The sequence below is a fragment of the Syngnathus acus genome, chromosome 13 (assembly GCF_901709675.1).
Source record: "Syngnathus acus chromosome 13, fSynAcu1.2, whole genome shotgun sequence".
NCBI classification, from domain to species: Eukaryota; Metazoa; Chordata; class Actinopteri; order Syngnathiformes; family Syngnathidae; genus Syngnathus; species Syngnathus acus.
Window position 1 is genome coordinate 13,380,818 of NC_051098.1, and position 13,939 is coordinate 13,394,756.

General features: G+C 45.6%; 3 protein-coding genes across 3 annotated transcripts in view; 1 reads left to right on the forward strand and 2 right to left on the reverse strand.

Annotated features, from left to right (window-relative positions):
• Positions 1 to 267: 267 nt before the first annotated feature.
• napab (N-ethylmaleimide-sensitive factor attachment protein, alpha b) lies at positions 268 to 4,050 on the forward strand. Its single transcript, XM_037268663.1, has 11 exons — positions 268 to 696; positions 1,692 to 1,771; positions 1,857 to 1,973; positions 2,054 to 2,100; positions 2,177 to 2,254; positions 2,342 to 2,397; positions 2,486 to 2,570; positions 2,645 to 2,749; positions 2,812 to 2,880; positions 2,985 to 3,035; positions 3,304 to 4,050. The coding sequence occupies exons 1-11, from the start codon at positions 599 to 601 to the stop codon at positions 3,403 to 3,405; spliced, it is 888 nt and encodes a 295-aa protein (XP_037124558.1). The 5' UTR covers positions 268 to 598; the 3' UTR covers positions 3,406 to 4,050.
• LOC119133035 (galectin-4-like) lies at positions 3,730 to 7,363 on the reverse strand. Its single transcript, XM_037268662.1, has 12 exons — positions 7,045 to 7,363; positions 6,812 to 6,900; positions 6,357 to 6,561; positions 6,177 to 6,290; positions 6,071 to 6,091; positions 5,917 to 5,967; positions 5,698 to 5,733; positions 5,559 to 5,585; positions 5,450 to 5,479; positions 5,210 to 5,298; positions 4,776 to 4,941; positions 3,730 to 4,642 (listed from the first exon to the last, which is right to left on the reverse strand). Exons 1-12 carry the CDS (start codon positions 7,087 to 7,089, stop codon positions 4,496 to 4,498), a joined length of 1,020 nt encoding a protein of 339 aa, XP_037124557.1. The 5' UTR covers positions 7,090 to 7,363; the 3' UTR covers positions 3,730 to 4,495.
• A 528-nt stretch (positions 7,364 to 7,891) lies between these two features.
• ryr1b (ryanodine receptor 1b (skeletal)) overlaps positions 7,892 to 13,939 on the reverse strand; it is a 36,340-nt gene continuing 30,292 nt past the window's right edge. Inside the window, 18 exon segments of the mRNA XM_037268665.1 lie at positions 7,892 to 8,859; positions 8,949 to 9,000; positions 9,141 to 9,241; positions 9,325 to 9,389; positions 9,546 to 9,702; positions 9,788 to 9,922; positions 9,991 to 10,137; positions 10,208 to 10,268; positions 10,344 to 10,477; positions 10,563 to 10,605; positions 10,741 to 10,871; positions 11,283 to 11,540; positions 11,617 to 11,703; positions 11,776 to 11,941; positions 12,041 to 12,129; positions 12,215 to 13,521; positions 13,585 to 13,666; positions 13,812 to 13,916. Coding sequence (XP_037124560.1) covers positions 8,764 to 8,859; positions 8,949 to 9,000; positions 9,141 to 9,241; positions 9,325 to 9,389; positions 9,546 to 9,702; positions 9,788 to 9,922; positions 9,991 to 10,137; positions 10,208 to 10,268; positions 10,344 to 10,477; positions 10,563 to 10,605; positions 10,741 to 10,871; positions 11,283 to 11,540; positions 11,617 to 11,703; positions 11,776 to 11,941; positions 12,041 to 12,129; positions 12,215 to 13,521; positions 13,585 to 13,666; positions 13,812 to 13,916 — 3,216 coding nt within the window. The 3' untranslated portion in view covers positions 7,892 to 8,763.

A 13,939-nucleotide genomic window follows, 5' to 3' on the forward strand; every position in this document is an offset into this window, starting at 1 on the left:
TCTGGGAATATCAATCACTGAAAATTAATTTTTTCTACATTTTTTAGGAGCAAGTAATAGAAATAGAATCAAGACATTCCGATTGTACACAACTTAAGTTCCACGTAATTCTCAAGTTCGGTGAAATTCATGAGAAATGGAGGTATGGGAGATGAAGAACTAGAGATAATGTGTAAAGGCAACAGTGATCGGGGCACTGGGGACAGATACCCCCAACTGGGTTGGGTGGTTCCAGCAGAGACCATGAACAACATCCGACAGGGTAATACTGGGAACAGCGAAGCTCCTGCGCAGAACCCTCAAGCTCCCTGACCCGAGCTTGAAGGAGATACCACCTGAGTGGGCGAAGAAAAGGAAACATTGATGTAAATCCAACCATTGACGTATACGTAAATTGTCTATTTGACAGCTCAGTTTTACGGACAGTCAGCGAACGCACCGAGGGAGTGCGTTTCTCGTGTTTCTGGTGTACCCATGTCACGTGACTGGGGAGCTGGTGACGAGTGACAAATCAACGGCTGCGGTTTATGCTACAAGTTTGTTGACTTTTTGCCTTTTTGTCATCTCCTCTCTTTAAACCGTGAGACTCGCTACCGACATGGACAACAGCGGTAAAGAGAAAGAAGCCGCGGCTTTGGTGGCCGAGGCCGAAAAGAAGCTGAAGTCCTCGCACTCGTTTTTTGGGGCGCTTTTCGGGTGAGTCGCACCACTGTAGCCGCGTTAGCTAAAGGGCCAACTAAGCGGAAAAGGCAGCTGGCGAGACTTGACCAGTGTATCAGATTAAAACCCTCTCTATTCATCTCACTGTATATATATTATGTGTGCATTGGTCGTTGATGGCCATTTTAGGATATGTACGCCTTATGTAGCTAAGACTGGTTAGGACTTAAAAGTGCGTATACGCTGAATTGAGCATTCTAATGACAAATATGCACGAAATGGTGAATTTCTTGTTCCGAGGATGCTTATGTTTACAAAAAGCTCTTCACAAGAATAGCGAATGATGAATTATTTCGTTAATAAACCGAATAATATTAATCAGATTGCGCCATCTAGTGGAGAAGGTCGTCAGGATGTATCAGGCCACAACACCGGTCAACATTTGTTTACAGTCGTGTTAACCAATCAGATTGAATTGTTCTATTGCATGAACATGAACAGGCGTGTTCAAGGGCCGATTGCGGTTCGGAGGATGAATGAAAGAAGGAACGGACCTTCAGCCATTCAGGGGAATAGCATGAAATTGTTCTGGGGGAAAACAGCTATAACAAAATCCGCATTTAGAATATATACATACAAATGAATAAAGTATGTATGAACCAATACTATTTTTATTCAGCCAGAGTACAAGTAACGTTTATATTTGTATCAATGGTAGTGTCAAGCCATAAGTACTTGACAATACAGAGTACTAATATTTGATAATGTCATGATGTTTTACAATTGTGATGAAGTGTTTTATTTATTCAAATGACAATTGAAAATGACAATTCTGAACACTAGGGAGCACCGTGCCAAAGTAAAACCTGGGTTTCCACATAGGATGCCATGGTTACCAACAAATAATAGTTCGTAGAAAGAAATGCAAAACGTCTTGACAATGCTACAGAAATGTGCAAAATATCTAATATGAAATTACGAGCCGTTGAAGAAGATAACGACAAACATTACTAAGTTTGTGTCACGCGCAGGGGCTCCTCCAAACAGGAAGAGGCCTGTGACATGTACGTGAGGGCCGCCAACATGTTCAAGATGGCCAAAAACTGGTGTGGTATGTAGATTTACCTGATTATCAACTCGTTCGCTGCTCCTCTATTTCTGATTAAACATGGAATGTCCTTTTTTTTATTTTGCAGCGGCAGGAAACGCCTTCTCCCAAGCGGCTCGCCTCCACCTGCAGATGCAGAGCAAACACGACGCAGCTACCAACTTCATAGACGCCGGGAACGCCTTCAAAAAAGCCGACCCGCAAGGTAAAACGGGATTACTCTATTGGATCTCATTACATCGTGGTTGTTGAATGTTCTTGATTTTTTTTTTCTTGTCTCAACAGAGGCCATAAACTGTCTAAACCGAGCAATCGAGATATATACAGACATGGTGAGTTTGGATTTCTTTTTTGATGTTCCGCTTGTATGTGATTGATTGATTGATGTATATATTTGGGTCATTTCAGGGCCGCTTCACTATTGCAGCCAAACATCACATTAGCATCGCTGAGATCTACGAGACAGAGATGGTGGACATCGATAAGGTGCCACAAGTCAAAGCATGGAATTAAAATGGAACATTTTCGTGCATGTTTGGGGTAAATCAAACGTTGTGTGTTTTCTCGCCGCAGGCCATCGCCCACTACGAACAAGCTGCAGATTATTACAAAGGCGAAGAGTCCACCAGGTGAAAAAATTCCCTTGTAAAACCAGACAGCGCTCTGTCATCATGAGGTTCCTTTTTTTGCTGAGCAGCTCTTTGCTTCTTCTCACAGTTCGGCTAACAAGTGCCTCCTGAAGGTAGCCACCTATGCCGCCCAGCTGGAGCAGTACCCCAAAGCCATTGAAATCTACGAGCAGGTCAGATTGAAACTCCCATTTACTTACTTGCGGGGGAGTTTGAGTCCCTGAAGCGTTGCGATTGTTGTTTGAAGGTGGCCACTCATGCCATGGACAGCACGCTGCTCAAATACAGCGCCAAAGATCACTTCTTCAAGGCGGCGCTTTGTCATTTCTGCGTGGACATGCTGAACGCTAAAGTAAGTAGTGGCTGCCCCGATGCGTATAACCTCCCGTCACACTAATAATAATCATCGTTTAGCTGGCGGTGCAGAAGTATGAAGAAATGTTCCCGGCCTTTTCCGACTCTCGAGAGTGCAAGCTGGTAAAGGTAAGTTTTGTCCACGGCGCTTGGTCACCCGCTTGTCATTGCAAAGACAGTCAAGAACATCCGTGAACTGTTTATATTTATGACATCGTTTTTTTGTTGACCAGAAACTCTTAGACGCGTATGACGAACAGAACGTGGACGCCTACACCGACTCGGTGAGTGGACACGTTTGTGGCTCAGCCAGGGTTATAAAGGTTATTTCATTCTAAGTGCTTTAATTTTTTTTTTTTTTTCAGCTATGGTTTATAAATGTAAGATAGGTTCAGATCTCCCCCCCCAAAGAAATTATTTTTATTTTGTTTTGTTAACCAAACTGTTTTCCAATTTTAGTTGTTTTATTTTTTGTTAACTATATAATAAGCTTTGTCTCAACTAAAGTGTGTTTTATTCATGGATTGATTTATTTCTCCCAAATTTGAACAGGTTAAGGAATTTGACACCATCTCACGGCTTGACCAATGGCTCACCACCATGCTCCTGCGCATCAAGAAGACAATACAGGAGGAGGAGAGCGACCTACGCTGACTCCCCCCCCCTCGTGTTTCTGCCTTGACTTTCTCTCTCGCCATCTTCTTTACCTTTAAGCCCTTGTATGGTCGTTTTGTAACATCTCCAGGATCTAATCTCTCAATATGAACACTATCCTTCCGAGTACATTAAATGGTTTAGTTTGTCATATTGAGTAGAGACTGATCCCTACCCCAAATAGTGAAAAACCCCAAGTGAAGCCCACAACATCTTGTCTACACTTCAAAAACCTCTCTGCCATAAGTTGATCCCTTGTCTGATATTCAGTGCTGGTCTCTTAGATACATTATTTCACACCACACATCCCAAAACTCTTGTAACATCTTTTCAAACTTAACTTACGATCCCAATAAATGTCTCAAGTGATTTGATTTAGAAAAAAAAAAAGTGCCCTATGTGGCAAAGACTTGGTAACAACCCAGGCTAAACTTAGCTCCTGACCTCGATGACATCCAATTCCCCTGCCTTTCCCTCCCCCCCACAGGAAACTATTTAATGTCAAGTAAAACAGGCAATGTTTTAAGTCACATTTTAACATTCGCCACTCTCATGCGAGTGCAACATTTAAGTTAACCACTGTAAAATGAAACACAAAACTCCAAAGTACAACTACTCTATCATAGACGCAATACAAAGAGGGGACAGTAAAGTTTTTGCAAAGCAATACTGACACCTAGTGGCCTTTTCAGGCACTGACTGATGAGTGAACGAGCATTGTGTTGTCCTGTTTCTCAAATTGCATTTTAAAATAAAATGTCAAATAGCAGTTAACAAATTTTGCTAATATATATATATATATCCTACTGATAATACAATAAAATTAAAGATTCTAAATGACGGGCTCCTTGGTTTATTCACTGTTGTCACAATCATGAAAGAATGTGGACACAAAGAATATTTGGCTTGCGTTCCCGTTGAAAAGTGGTACTCTGACTTTACAAGTGACGTTTTTTTCAATTGTTTTTATTAATCAAGCTTTGATAAAGTATCTCCAGTATTTTGAACAAAAAATAAATCTTTGGTCCTGATGTTGGTTGCCATGGAGATATCACACAAGTGTGGTGCTGAGTACAAACCGAGCGTGCTTTTAGAAGTGGATGTAGGAAATCTGCACGTCACCCGCCACCTCCAGCTTGTCGATTTCGGTGACGGCGCGCGTGCGGTGAGTGAAATCGAACAGCGGATGCCCGTTGAGGAACACCTTGAAGCGGTCGGTGCCGCAACGGATGGACATCTTGACAAAAACGGAAAATCAGTTTTTATTCTGTTAAATTAAGTGTAATTCCACTATCGACCACACCATAATCATTTATGTTTAACAAGCTATGACTCGGAAACACCCCAGTCGTATTTTGCCAAACACTCACGTCAAAGTACTGGCCCTCCTCGAAGGGGTTGGCCCCAAGCTGGCGTTCCTCTTGGCCCCAGCAGCCACCCTCCATGCTGTTGCGCACCACCACGCCGTCCTTCACGCGCGGGTTCATATGGAAGGGGACGTCACCAGATCTACTCACCATGAAGTTAATGCTGAACCTAAGACAAACAACTTCACGTGAGCATTGCTGCTCAGCTTGCACGTCTGCCAAATTGTTATGATTGATACAAAAATCTGCAACCTCAATTGTCTTCCGCCCTCTAGTGGAAGAGAATTTAATTGTCCTGCCTGTCATTATACGTCATTAGCACAGATAGTGAAAACTACATTAGTTTTAGTAAATTAATAATTTTTGGGCCAATGAGATCAAATTGGATGTTTATCGAGCATATCTGCCACAATAATTGGGTAAGACGGCAAATGTACCTCTTTGAATGGCGGGGAACCATGCCTCGGATGACGACTGTCCTCTTTGGGAACATTCCTCCTGGAATCACGCCCGAGAACGGGATCGGCTGCGGGTGCACAGCACAGACAACACCACATGATGGACTGCAAGAAAACTGGCCAGACTAACATTTATTAGGGTATTTAATTTTATTTTTTATTTTGGGGGTTAGGGTTTTTTGGGGGCCTTTGACTTTTTTGTTTACAATAAATACTCACAGGGTTGTAAATCGGCTGGCCGCTCATGCTCTGCAGTAAAATTAACATGAGAGATAAGGTTAAACATAATAATAATAATAATAATAATAATAATAAGACATATCCTCACCGGTAGATTTGATCCTGGGAATCCACCCTGATAGGGCAAAAAAAGAACAGAATTGACTGAGGAGTTGTACCTAATGAAGTGGGCTACGCACACACGTCTAGCAATCAAATTATTGAAAAATAGTCAAACAGATGAATACCCCGATGATGCCTCCTATGCCCCCGGGACAGCCACCCTGCCAGAAAGAAAACAAAGCATCACAATAAATCTATTTTGGCATCAAACTAATTCACTGCAATAGGATTTAGGGCCCGACTGAAATGATAAAATAAATCTTAACCCTTCACAATCTGGAAAAAAAGTGTTTCATGACTGCATCGTTGAATAATAACATGAAGAATAAATGAAAATGTCTCACAGGGCCTGCAGCCCCGCATCCTGGCATGCCTCCCATGCCGCCTCCCTGCTGCTGCATATGGGAAAATTTTCAATTTGAAAGATATTTCATGCCATGGCAGTAAAAAAACAAAAACAGTGAGGGGAAAAAAAAAAGGTAATGTTAATGGACTTACCCCCATTCCCGAGCCACCAGCCTAAAAAAAGAATTACCAAAAAAAAAGTTTTACTGCAATTAGTGATGGGCGAGTATCGATGTAAACAAACAGAACTTCATCTCACCCCAATGACGTTAATGGTCTGAATGGAAACATCTCCTGCGATCTCCATGCCGCGCACTCTGGCCAAAGGGAGGCGATGCTTGAAGGTGTAGAAGTCCTTCCCATTAATTTTGAACTGCCAAGACATTTACTGTCAGGTCAAAGGTCACGGCCACGCCACGCCAGCCCAAAACGCTCAGACCTGGTAGCCCTCCAGGGAGCACACGATGACCATCTCGAAGGCCTTGCCCTTGCTGAAGGGCATGTCACGGATCTTCTCCTCCGCATCCCATGCGGCGTTCTGCCGGCTGTTGAAGACCACCTTGTCCCAGCCGTCGAAGCGTGGGTTGAAGTGCAGGGCCACGTCGCTGGAATCGGACTGTCCGCATAGCAGATTCACAGAGAACCTGATGGAGACGGACGGACGGGTGTGCGTCAATTATGGAGCTCGGGGGGGGGGGGGGGGGAACAGTTTGGGTTGGGCTACCCGGAAAACATCCTGAGAAGTGCTTTGCTATGTTTGCTCTGCCTGCTGATGACCACGCACACGTTGAGAAGGGAGGAGCATGCCGTGAAAGCTCCTTTCATTTCCTTCAATGGGGAAAAAAAAACCGACCCACCCAGTCACGGTGTGACAAGCCAGTGGGCTGAACTCACCTGGTAATTTTGTCCGGAACCAAGCCCTGGATGTAGATGGAAGCTCCCTCCCGCAGACCTCCGTAGATTGGCCCCAGATACGGAATGCTCTGTACAACACATTGGAGAAAGCATACAAAAAGTCTACACACCCTACGTTTTTGATAAGAGATAAACAACTGAGCTTGCATAAGTCTGCACACCCTGTTATGACAAGAGTGTGTTTAAAGAAAGGTCAAATTGAGGATACTCACGGGGGAGTAGACAGGCTGGTAACCAGGAGGAGCCAAGAAGGACATGGTGGAGGTCGTTGAGACGTGCGAGCAGGCGGGTGAAAAGGTCGCTGCCGGATGTTTTATACCGACCGAGCAGAAGGGAGGGGCGACCAGGGAGGACGTGCGCTGTTTACTTTCGAGCAGGGCTGGGCTAAAGTTTGCACCGCAAGGCCGCACCTGATTTTGAATTAATTAATTTACTCTTCATTAAGTATTATAATTAATTTTCCAATGATGTATTAAAAACTATAAACAGTTAAATGTGTGTTTTTTTTGTGATAAATACAAATTTTCGAAATTTTATTTTAATCGTGCCTCAAATAAAATTAATCAATTGACTATGACTTCAGTTTTATTTGATTTTGCAATCAGTTTAAAAAAGCCCTGTAATATTGGTTAGATTAAATTTGCCACTTTTTGTTGTTGCCATTTTAGTTTAAAACAATTAGCGTTCTTATTCATGCACCTCTTGCAGATTTTGAATTTGTCACAAATCTGCCATAAATGTAATCATTGTAATTAATGTAATCAATCTTGATTACAACTAATAATTTTACATTGTTAATGTGAATACTCTATGGGCTGAAGTAAAGAACCGAGACGTGAGATACGAATTAATCATTGACCCGGCAGAAGATAAATATTCCGTGTGAACTATAAGGTGCTGTAAAAAAAAGAAAAACATAATGGTTCCTTCCAGTGCAGGAATGTGGCCCACCCAAGGCAAACACAAAAACTCTTATCTTGCTTGTGTGTTCCATCTAAGTTTCAAATTTCGCTACAAGCCGAAAGTACGATTTTGTATAGGAACGAGGACACTTGCTGGCATAGTTGCTGAGTGAACCCATTTATTGTGAGCGCAAAACAGAGTTCAGTCAACGTGTCGGCTTGGAAGGCCGCCAAAAATGCTGTGTGGCAGCGCCTTCACACCTGAGAGTCAACACGCACTCCAAAATCGTCTTCCTCCACGCGTCACACACACACACACACGCACTTCACAGACAACATCTGACATGTTGGAATCCTCCAAAGAAAAAAATAAATATCGTATGTAAAATAAGCCTCCTATTCAAAATGGCCGCTTTTAAATACGTACATTCATTCGCTCCTGCTCGCCGTTAGCTGGAAGGTTCGAAAACAGTCGTTGGCAGAGAAACAATAAATAAATTGGTAAGACTTCAAAGTGTCTGTACATACAGAATGGCGTCGCACGCTGATAATTCTCTGCTCATTCCTCCGTGAGTCTTCTTCTCAAAATGGCGGTCCGCAAAATTGCAGTCAAATTATGCTCTATTATTTAAAAAAAAAATTAAAAAAATGCAGACCTCCATCAAAACATATTAAACATACTTTTGCCGACCTTACGTACTTGGCACTCGGATGCCACCAGATGGCGCCAAAACGGTTCGTAAGCGTTCCCGCGATAAACAAAACATCTTCCCTCTCAGCTAAACAAAACGAAGAAAGCAGCCACTTTGCTCTAGGCACTAAAAGTCCGTTCAATGAACATGATGCGTTCAGGCACAGTTCGGAGTGGAGACGAGCCGTGACGCCGACGTTTATACAAGCAAGGCAATTTAGAAAAGAATCCCGTCACGTGATTATCGTTTGATCGAATTGGATGCCGCAGCCAAAGTGTGCATAGCATAGTTGACTTGTCTATTCAGATCAATCGGCCAATGGTCTTTGTCACCCGTGTTACCCCAGCTGATCCTCATACTGCTTTCGGAAGCAGTCCCCGGCGGGGAAAAAGTCCCAGCAGCGCTCCTGGTACATCTTCCACACGTACGACTCCTAAGAAAATAAAAAGACAGGTCCAAATTCAGTTGCTGGTCTGAAAATTCTGAATTTAAGTGAGAGCGAGTGGAAAGACTTGACATGACCTGGCCGGTGTGCTCCGTTTCATCTTTGTTGATGAGATACATCAGGAAAAACCTGCAAGACAACAAAGACTAATAAATATAAAATAAAATAAAATAAAATAAAATAAAATAAAATAAAATAAAATAAAATAAAATAAAATAAAATAAAATAAAATAAAATAAAATAAAATAAAATAAAATAGAGAGGCTCACATATAGTTGGCCAAGTTGTGTTCCTCTAAAGTGTGCGTCTCAAAGCCGTGCGGCGTCGTGTCAAAATAGTCACTGCCGATCCCGCAGATGAAGCATTTTGTCTGCGGGAGGGACGAGAGACGAGACCGTCATAGGGGAAGAACGCGGACGAAGGGAAGCGAGCGTTGCGACGGGGGAAACTCACCTCCATGTCCTCCCTGACCTGCTCCTGCTGGTCTCTCAGCTCGCCGAAGGCATCAATGATCAAACCTGAAAGCCCACAATTGCTCAAAACAACAACACGACAATCTGCCAGTCCCAAATCAACACTAAGACATTTTCTTGTCAAACAAAAGGCACAGAAATTAAACCTATTCAATGAATGGGCTTGCTAAGTGCAGTGTGAAAAGTGCCACAAGTTTGTACCCTGAATGATTGCCAGCAGGATGACGATGACAAAGAAGAAGAAGGTGATGTCGAAAACCACTCGGTAGAGCTCGTATTCGTCTCCGGCCGGGTCCTCGATCTCGTCTCCGATGCCGCCGCCGGCCCGGACGCCGACGTACATGTGGAACAAGTAGCACTGCAAGGGAGGGGGAGGAGCCTTAATCTACATCCACACTAAAAGTCGGGCGATGATGATCAAACGACATTTTGGCACTACGCACTGTCATCATGTCGTCGCACTTCATGTCGGGCTCGTCCTCGTCCTCGCTCTTGTTGTAGAACTTGCGGAAGAAGTTGAAGGCCACCACGGTGTAGAGGTACACCACCACGGCCAGCAGACCCACCGTCATCATCAGCTGGGGACGACACAACCCCAAGAAGTCTTCCACAGGCTCCAGGTTTTGTTTTTTGACGTCGCTCTCACCTGCTTTCCGTTGTGGGTGACCGAGGACAGGATGGTGCGCAGGGTTTTGACTCCCATGGCGATGTCCAACAGGTGAGCGGCGAAGAAGAAGTTGTTATAGTGGCCCAGCATGGACATGAGCATGTACCAGACCAGGTACAGGAAGGTCTACGAGGAGACCAAAGAGTCAGACACTGATATAAATTCCAAAACAGACGCTTTAGTTTCCTGAGCTCACATTGTCCGTGAACACAACACCAAATTTCCAGATCTGGTACTTGATGTCTATGGATGTTATCCTGCAGAGAAAGAATGTCACATATGCAGGTCAGAAGAAGAAGTTCAAATTTAAGTCAAGTGGGCCGCAAACATACCAGCTGAAGACTGAGTTGTCGGGCTCCGGCTTCTTGTCGTGCGTCATGGCACTGACGTCCAGGGAGGCCAAGTCCATGCCCAGCAACTCGGCGATCCTCTCCCTTCCGTAGATGTCGCCGTATTTATCCAACACCTAACAACAACAACAACAAAAAATGAACCAATGAAAATGCTTTTTGATGACAGTCCCTCCAATGAAAACAGTCGGAAGAACTCACCTTCCTTTTCACAAACTTGTCCCAGTAGTTGTTGGGGAAAGATCTGAAGTCACAGAAAATGTTCAATTACAATTTCACATTTTCTACATAAAGTAATGTCATTACTGAAATAGACAGATTTTGATTTTTGCCAGAGTCAAATTCCGAACCCATCTTGTTGGGTGAAACAATCGCTTACGGAGTGTTGAGCACCAGTCTGTCCCACTGTCCCTTGATATCGTCGTCTTCCGGCTGCTCCGTCACGTAAACGCCGTCGAACTCCAGTTTCCGGGCCAGCTCTTTTTCTCGCTTGAAGATAACCAGAGGAACCTGCAGGGTGAGACGAGGTTATTTCAGATGGAGGATAAACAATATATACACGCGAGTAGTGCCCGACCAATTAATCGGTCAATTTAATCAGATGATACTAGATTATTTAATATCGGCCAATTTAAAAAAAAAAATTTTTAACACATTAAAATATAAGACAAAGATAATGACGTTCAAACTCCTCCCAGAAATAATACTGCATTTTGTAAGAGACGATTAAATAGATTATTGGGCCAGGTCAATTTAATCAGCCGATATTAGATTGTTTAATATTGGCAGATTTTTAAATTAAAATACAAGACAAAGATATTGACGTTCAAACATCCCCCAGAAATAATATTCCATTTTGTAAGAATCGATTAAATGGGCTATCCGGTTAATCGGTGTGGCCTAAGAGAGGACAGAGTTCACCTTGAGGCAATTGTAGCCGATGATACAGAGGAAGGAGATGATGGTGTGGACGATGCTGAGGAAGGCCAACGCCGGCTCCATGTACCCGGTGCTCTCCTCCAGGAAGTAGTACAGGGGGCCCTCGTCTTCATCGTCCTCGCCGCCGTCTTCGAAACCGGATCCTTCCTCATCAGCGCCGGAGCCTTCGAACAGTCCCGAGCCGCCCTCGAAAAGACCCGATCCTTCAAATTCCTCCTCGCCTGGCGGGCTGTCCGACACCTGAGGAGGTCATCGGACTCGTGATATCTTGTTGGATGATTTATTTGCTTTCTAAGACTGTCATCCAAAAGCAAACCTTGTAGAAGAGCAGGATGAAGTTGAGGGCAAAAGCGATGAAGAGGGCCAGGAAGCGCAGGTTGTAGAAGTTTCTAGAGAGGTAGTTCTGCAAGCAGATTTCAGGAGACATGAGCGGAGGAGCATTCGAGAACCCGTTTGAGAAGTGTAAATTGCTCACCATGAATTTATTCCTCTGGACCTCCAGTTCGTTCCACAACTCAAAACCTTCCTCTGCCGCTTTCTTCTCCTTCACCTTTGTCTTCACCGTCGGCTTCTCGGGTTCTTCCTCCTTGACCTCGGGCTCGGGCTCAACCTTCTCGGGCTTCTTTTCGTCGGCCTCGGTGCTGCGAAGGCGACAAATGAGATTCGCTAGCCACTAGTAGCATTAGCTTGAATCCAAATCTACGGCACAAAATGGCCGACACAATCGGTCCACAACTCACTCTGCTTTCTCGGTCTCCGGAGGGGCCTCTTCTTCAGGTTCGACAATTTCTCCTTTTGCCTCTTCTTGACCTTCACCCTCTTCGGGCAACTGTGGCAACCGACGCATATAAGATATGTATAAATATATACGTATGTAACAAGGTCATACGAATAAAGTTGTTCCATTGACGTACCGGTTTCCTCTTGAGCAGCGGCGTGCCCTCAGGAGTGGGCGGTTCTTCCGGCGTGGTCTCCCCAAAGTCTCCGAGTCCGCCGGGAGCGTTGAAACCGGGCAGGCGTCCCCCTTCCCGTTCCTCGCCGTCCTCCTCTTCCTCCTCGCCCCCTCCCGCATCCAAGTCAGCCGCTCCTTCCGCATCTTGAATCTCTCTTGCTCCCGGTTCGGGCGGCAGGTCGCCGTGAACTTCGTCCTGCGTTGGGTCCGGCATGCTGGCCAGGATCTCGGTCACCGTCATCTTCTTGGCGCCTTCCACCAGGCCTCCGCCGAAGAGCGCTTTCCAAATGAGCATGAAGAAGCCCTTGCAGACGCTGTAGACGAACATCAGGACGCCCATGAGGACGGTGTAGACGAAGGTGGCCAGGCCGATCACCATCTCCTTCACCGTCATCTTGCGTAGCTTGCGGTAACGCCGCCGCAGGTTACGGAAGGTGAACATGTTGAAGAAATTGACCACGCTGGTCAGGAAGTCGGCAAAGGCAGAGGCGGATTCCGGAGGCGGAGTTTCGCCGTTGCCTTCCTCGCCTTCGCCGCCGTCGCCCTCTTTGGCCGCCTCTTCTTCCTCTTCCTCGTCATCTTCCTCTTCGGCGCCGTCTCCCTCGGGCTCGGAGATGGAGGCGGCGATGTTCATTTCAAAGATGGTGTCCTCGCAGAAGTTGACAAAGAGCTCCATCTTCTCGCTCTCGCCGCCCTCGTTGACCACGTCGAAGATGAACTGGCGTTTGGACTCGCGCACCTGCGGCATCTCCCACTGGTTGCGGTTGGCCTCACTGATCTCGAAGTAGATTCGCTCGATCTTGCGGCTGGCGCCCATGATCTCGATGCGGCCCAGGAAGGGGCGGAAGTAGTTGAGCACGCTCTCCGCCTGCTCCAAGAAGTTCTGCAGCCGCGTGTCGTGCGGCACGTGCTCCGACAGGTTGGTGAGGAGGACGGCGATGTTGAAACCGATGTCCTTGGCCGGCTCCTGGAAGCGGTCGGCGAACTCCTCAAAGTTGATCATTTCATTCTCGTCGGCTTCCGAGCAGGACAGGAGGAACTGGATTTCCGTGGGCGAGTACTGCTTCTGGCTGTCCATGGCCTTGGAGAAGTCCTTCTTGGAGATGAGCCCTCGCGGGTCACTCACGTAGTCGCGGAAGGCGTCGGATGCGACGATGTCCTTCAGCTTGAGGAACATGTCGAAGAACTTGAGGATCATCTCCACGTTGCTGGAGGACTCCACCAGCATGTCCACCATCTGCTTGGCGATGGTCCCGTTCACAACGTTGCCTGGAAGGAGCGCAGAGGAGAGGCCAACGTGCTTTCATTGACTCTTTGGCGTAAAATTCTTACCTTCCAGAAGAGACAGAAGCATCACCACCATGTCCTTCTGCAGATCCAACAGTTCCTTCAACAGCCCGATTTGACTCGAATCCTGAGGAGAAGCCGAAACACGGAGAAGAACAAATAGTCGAGAAAATATTCTTTGGAGATGAAGACAACAGGTCCTTCCAAAGGTTCCTCCAAAAACGATCCTAGGTCCGCAGTTATTAGGAAAAAGAATACATGACGTGTCTCACCTGAGCCAGCTTCATCATCATGTGAGCGAAGACGTGGAGGAAGCCCACCACGGCGTCCCACAGCCTGCTGTGCGCCAACGATTGCTGGTTGCCCGTGCACGGACCCTGAAAGACAAAACCTCTTGTGG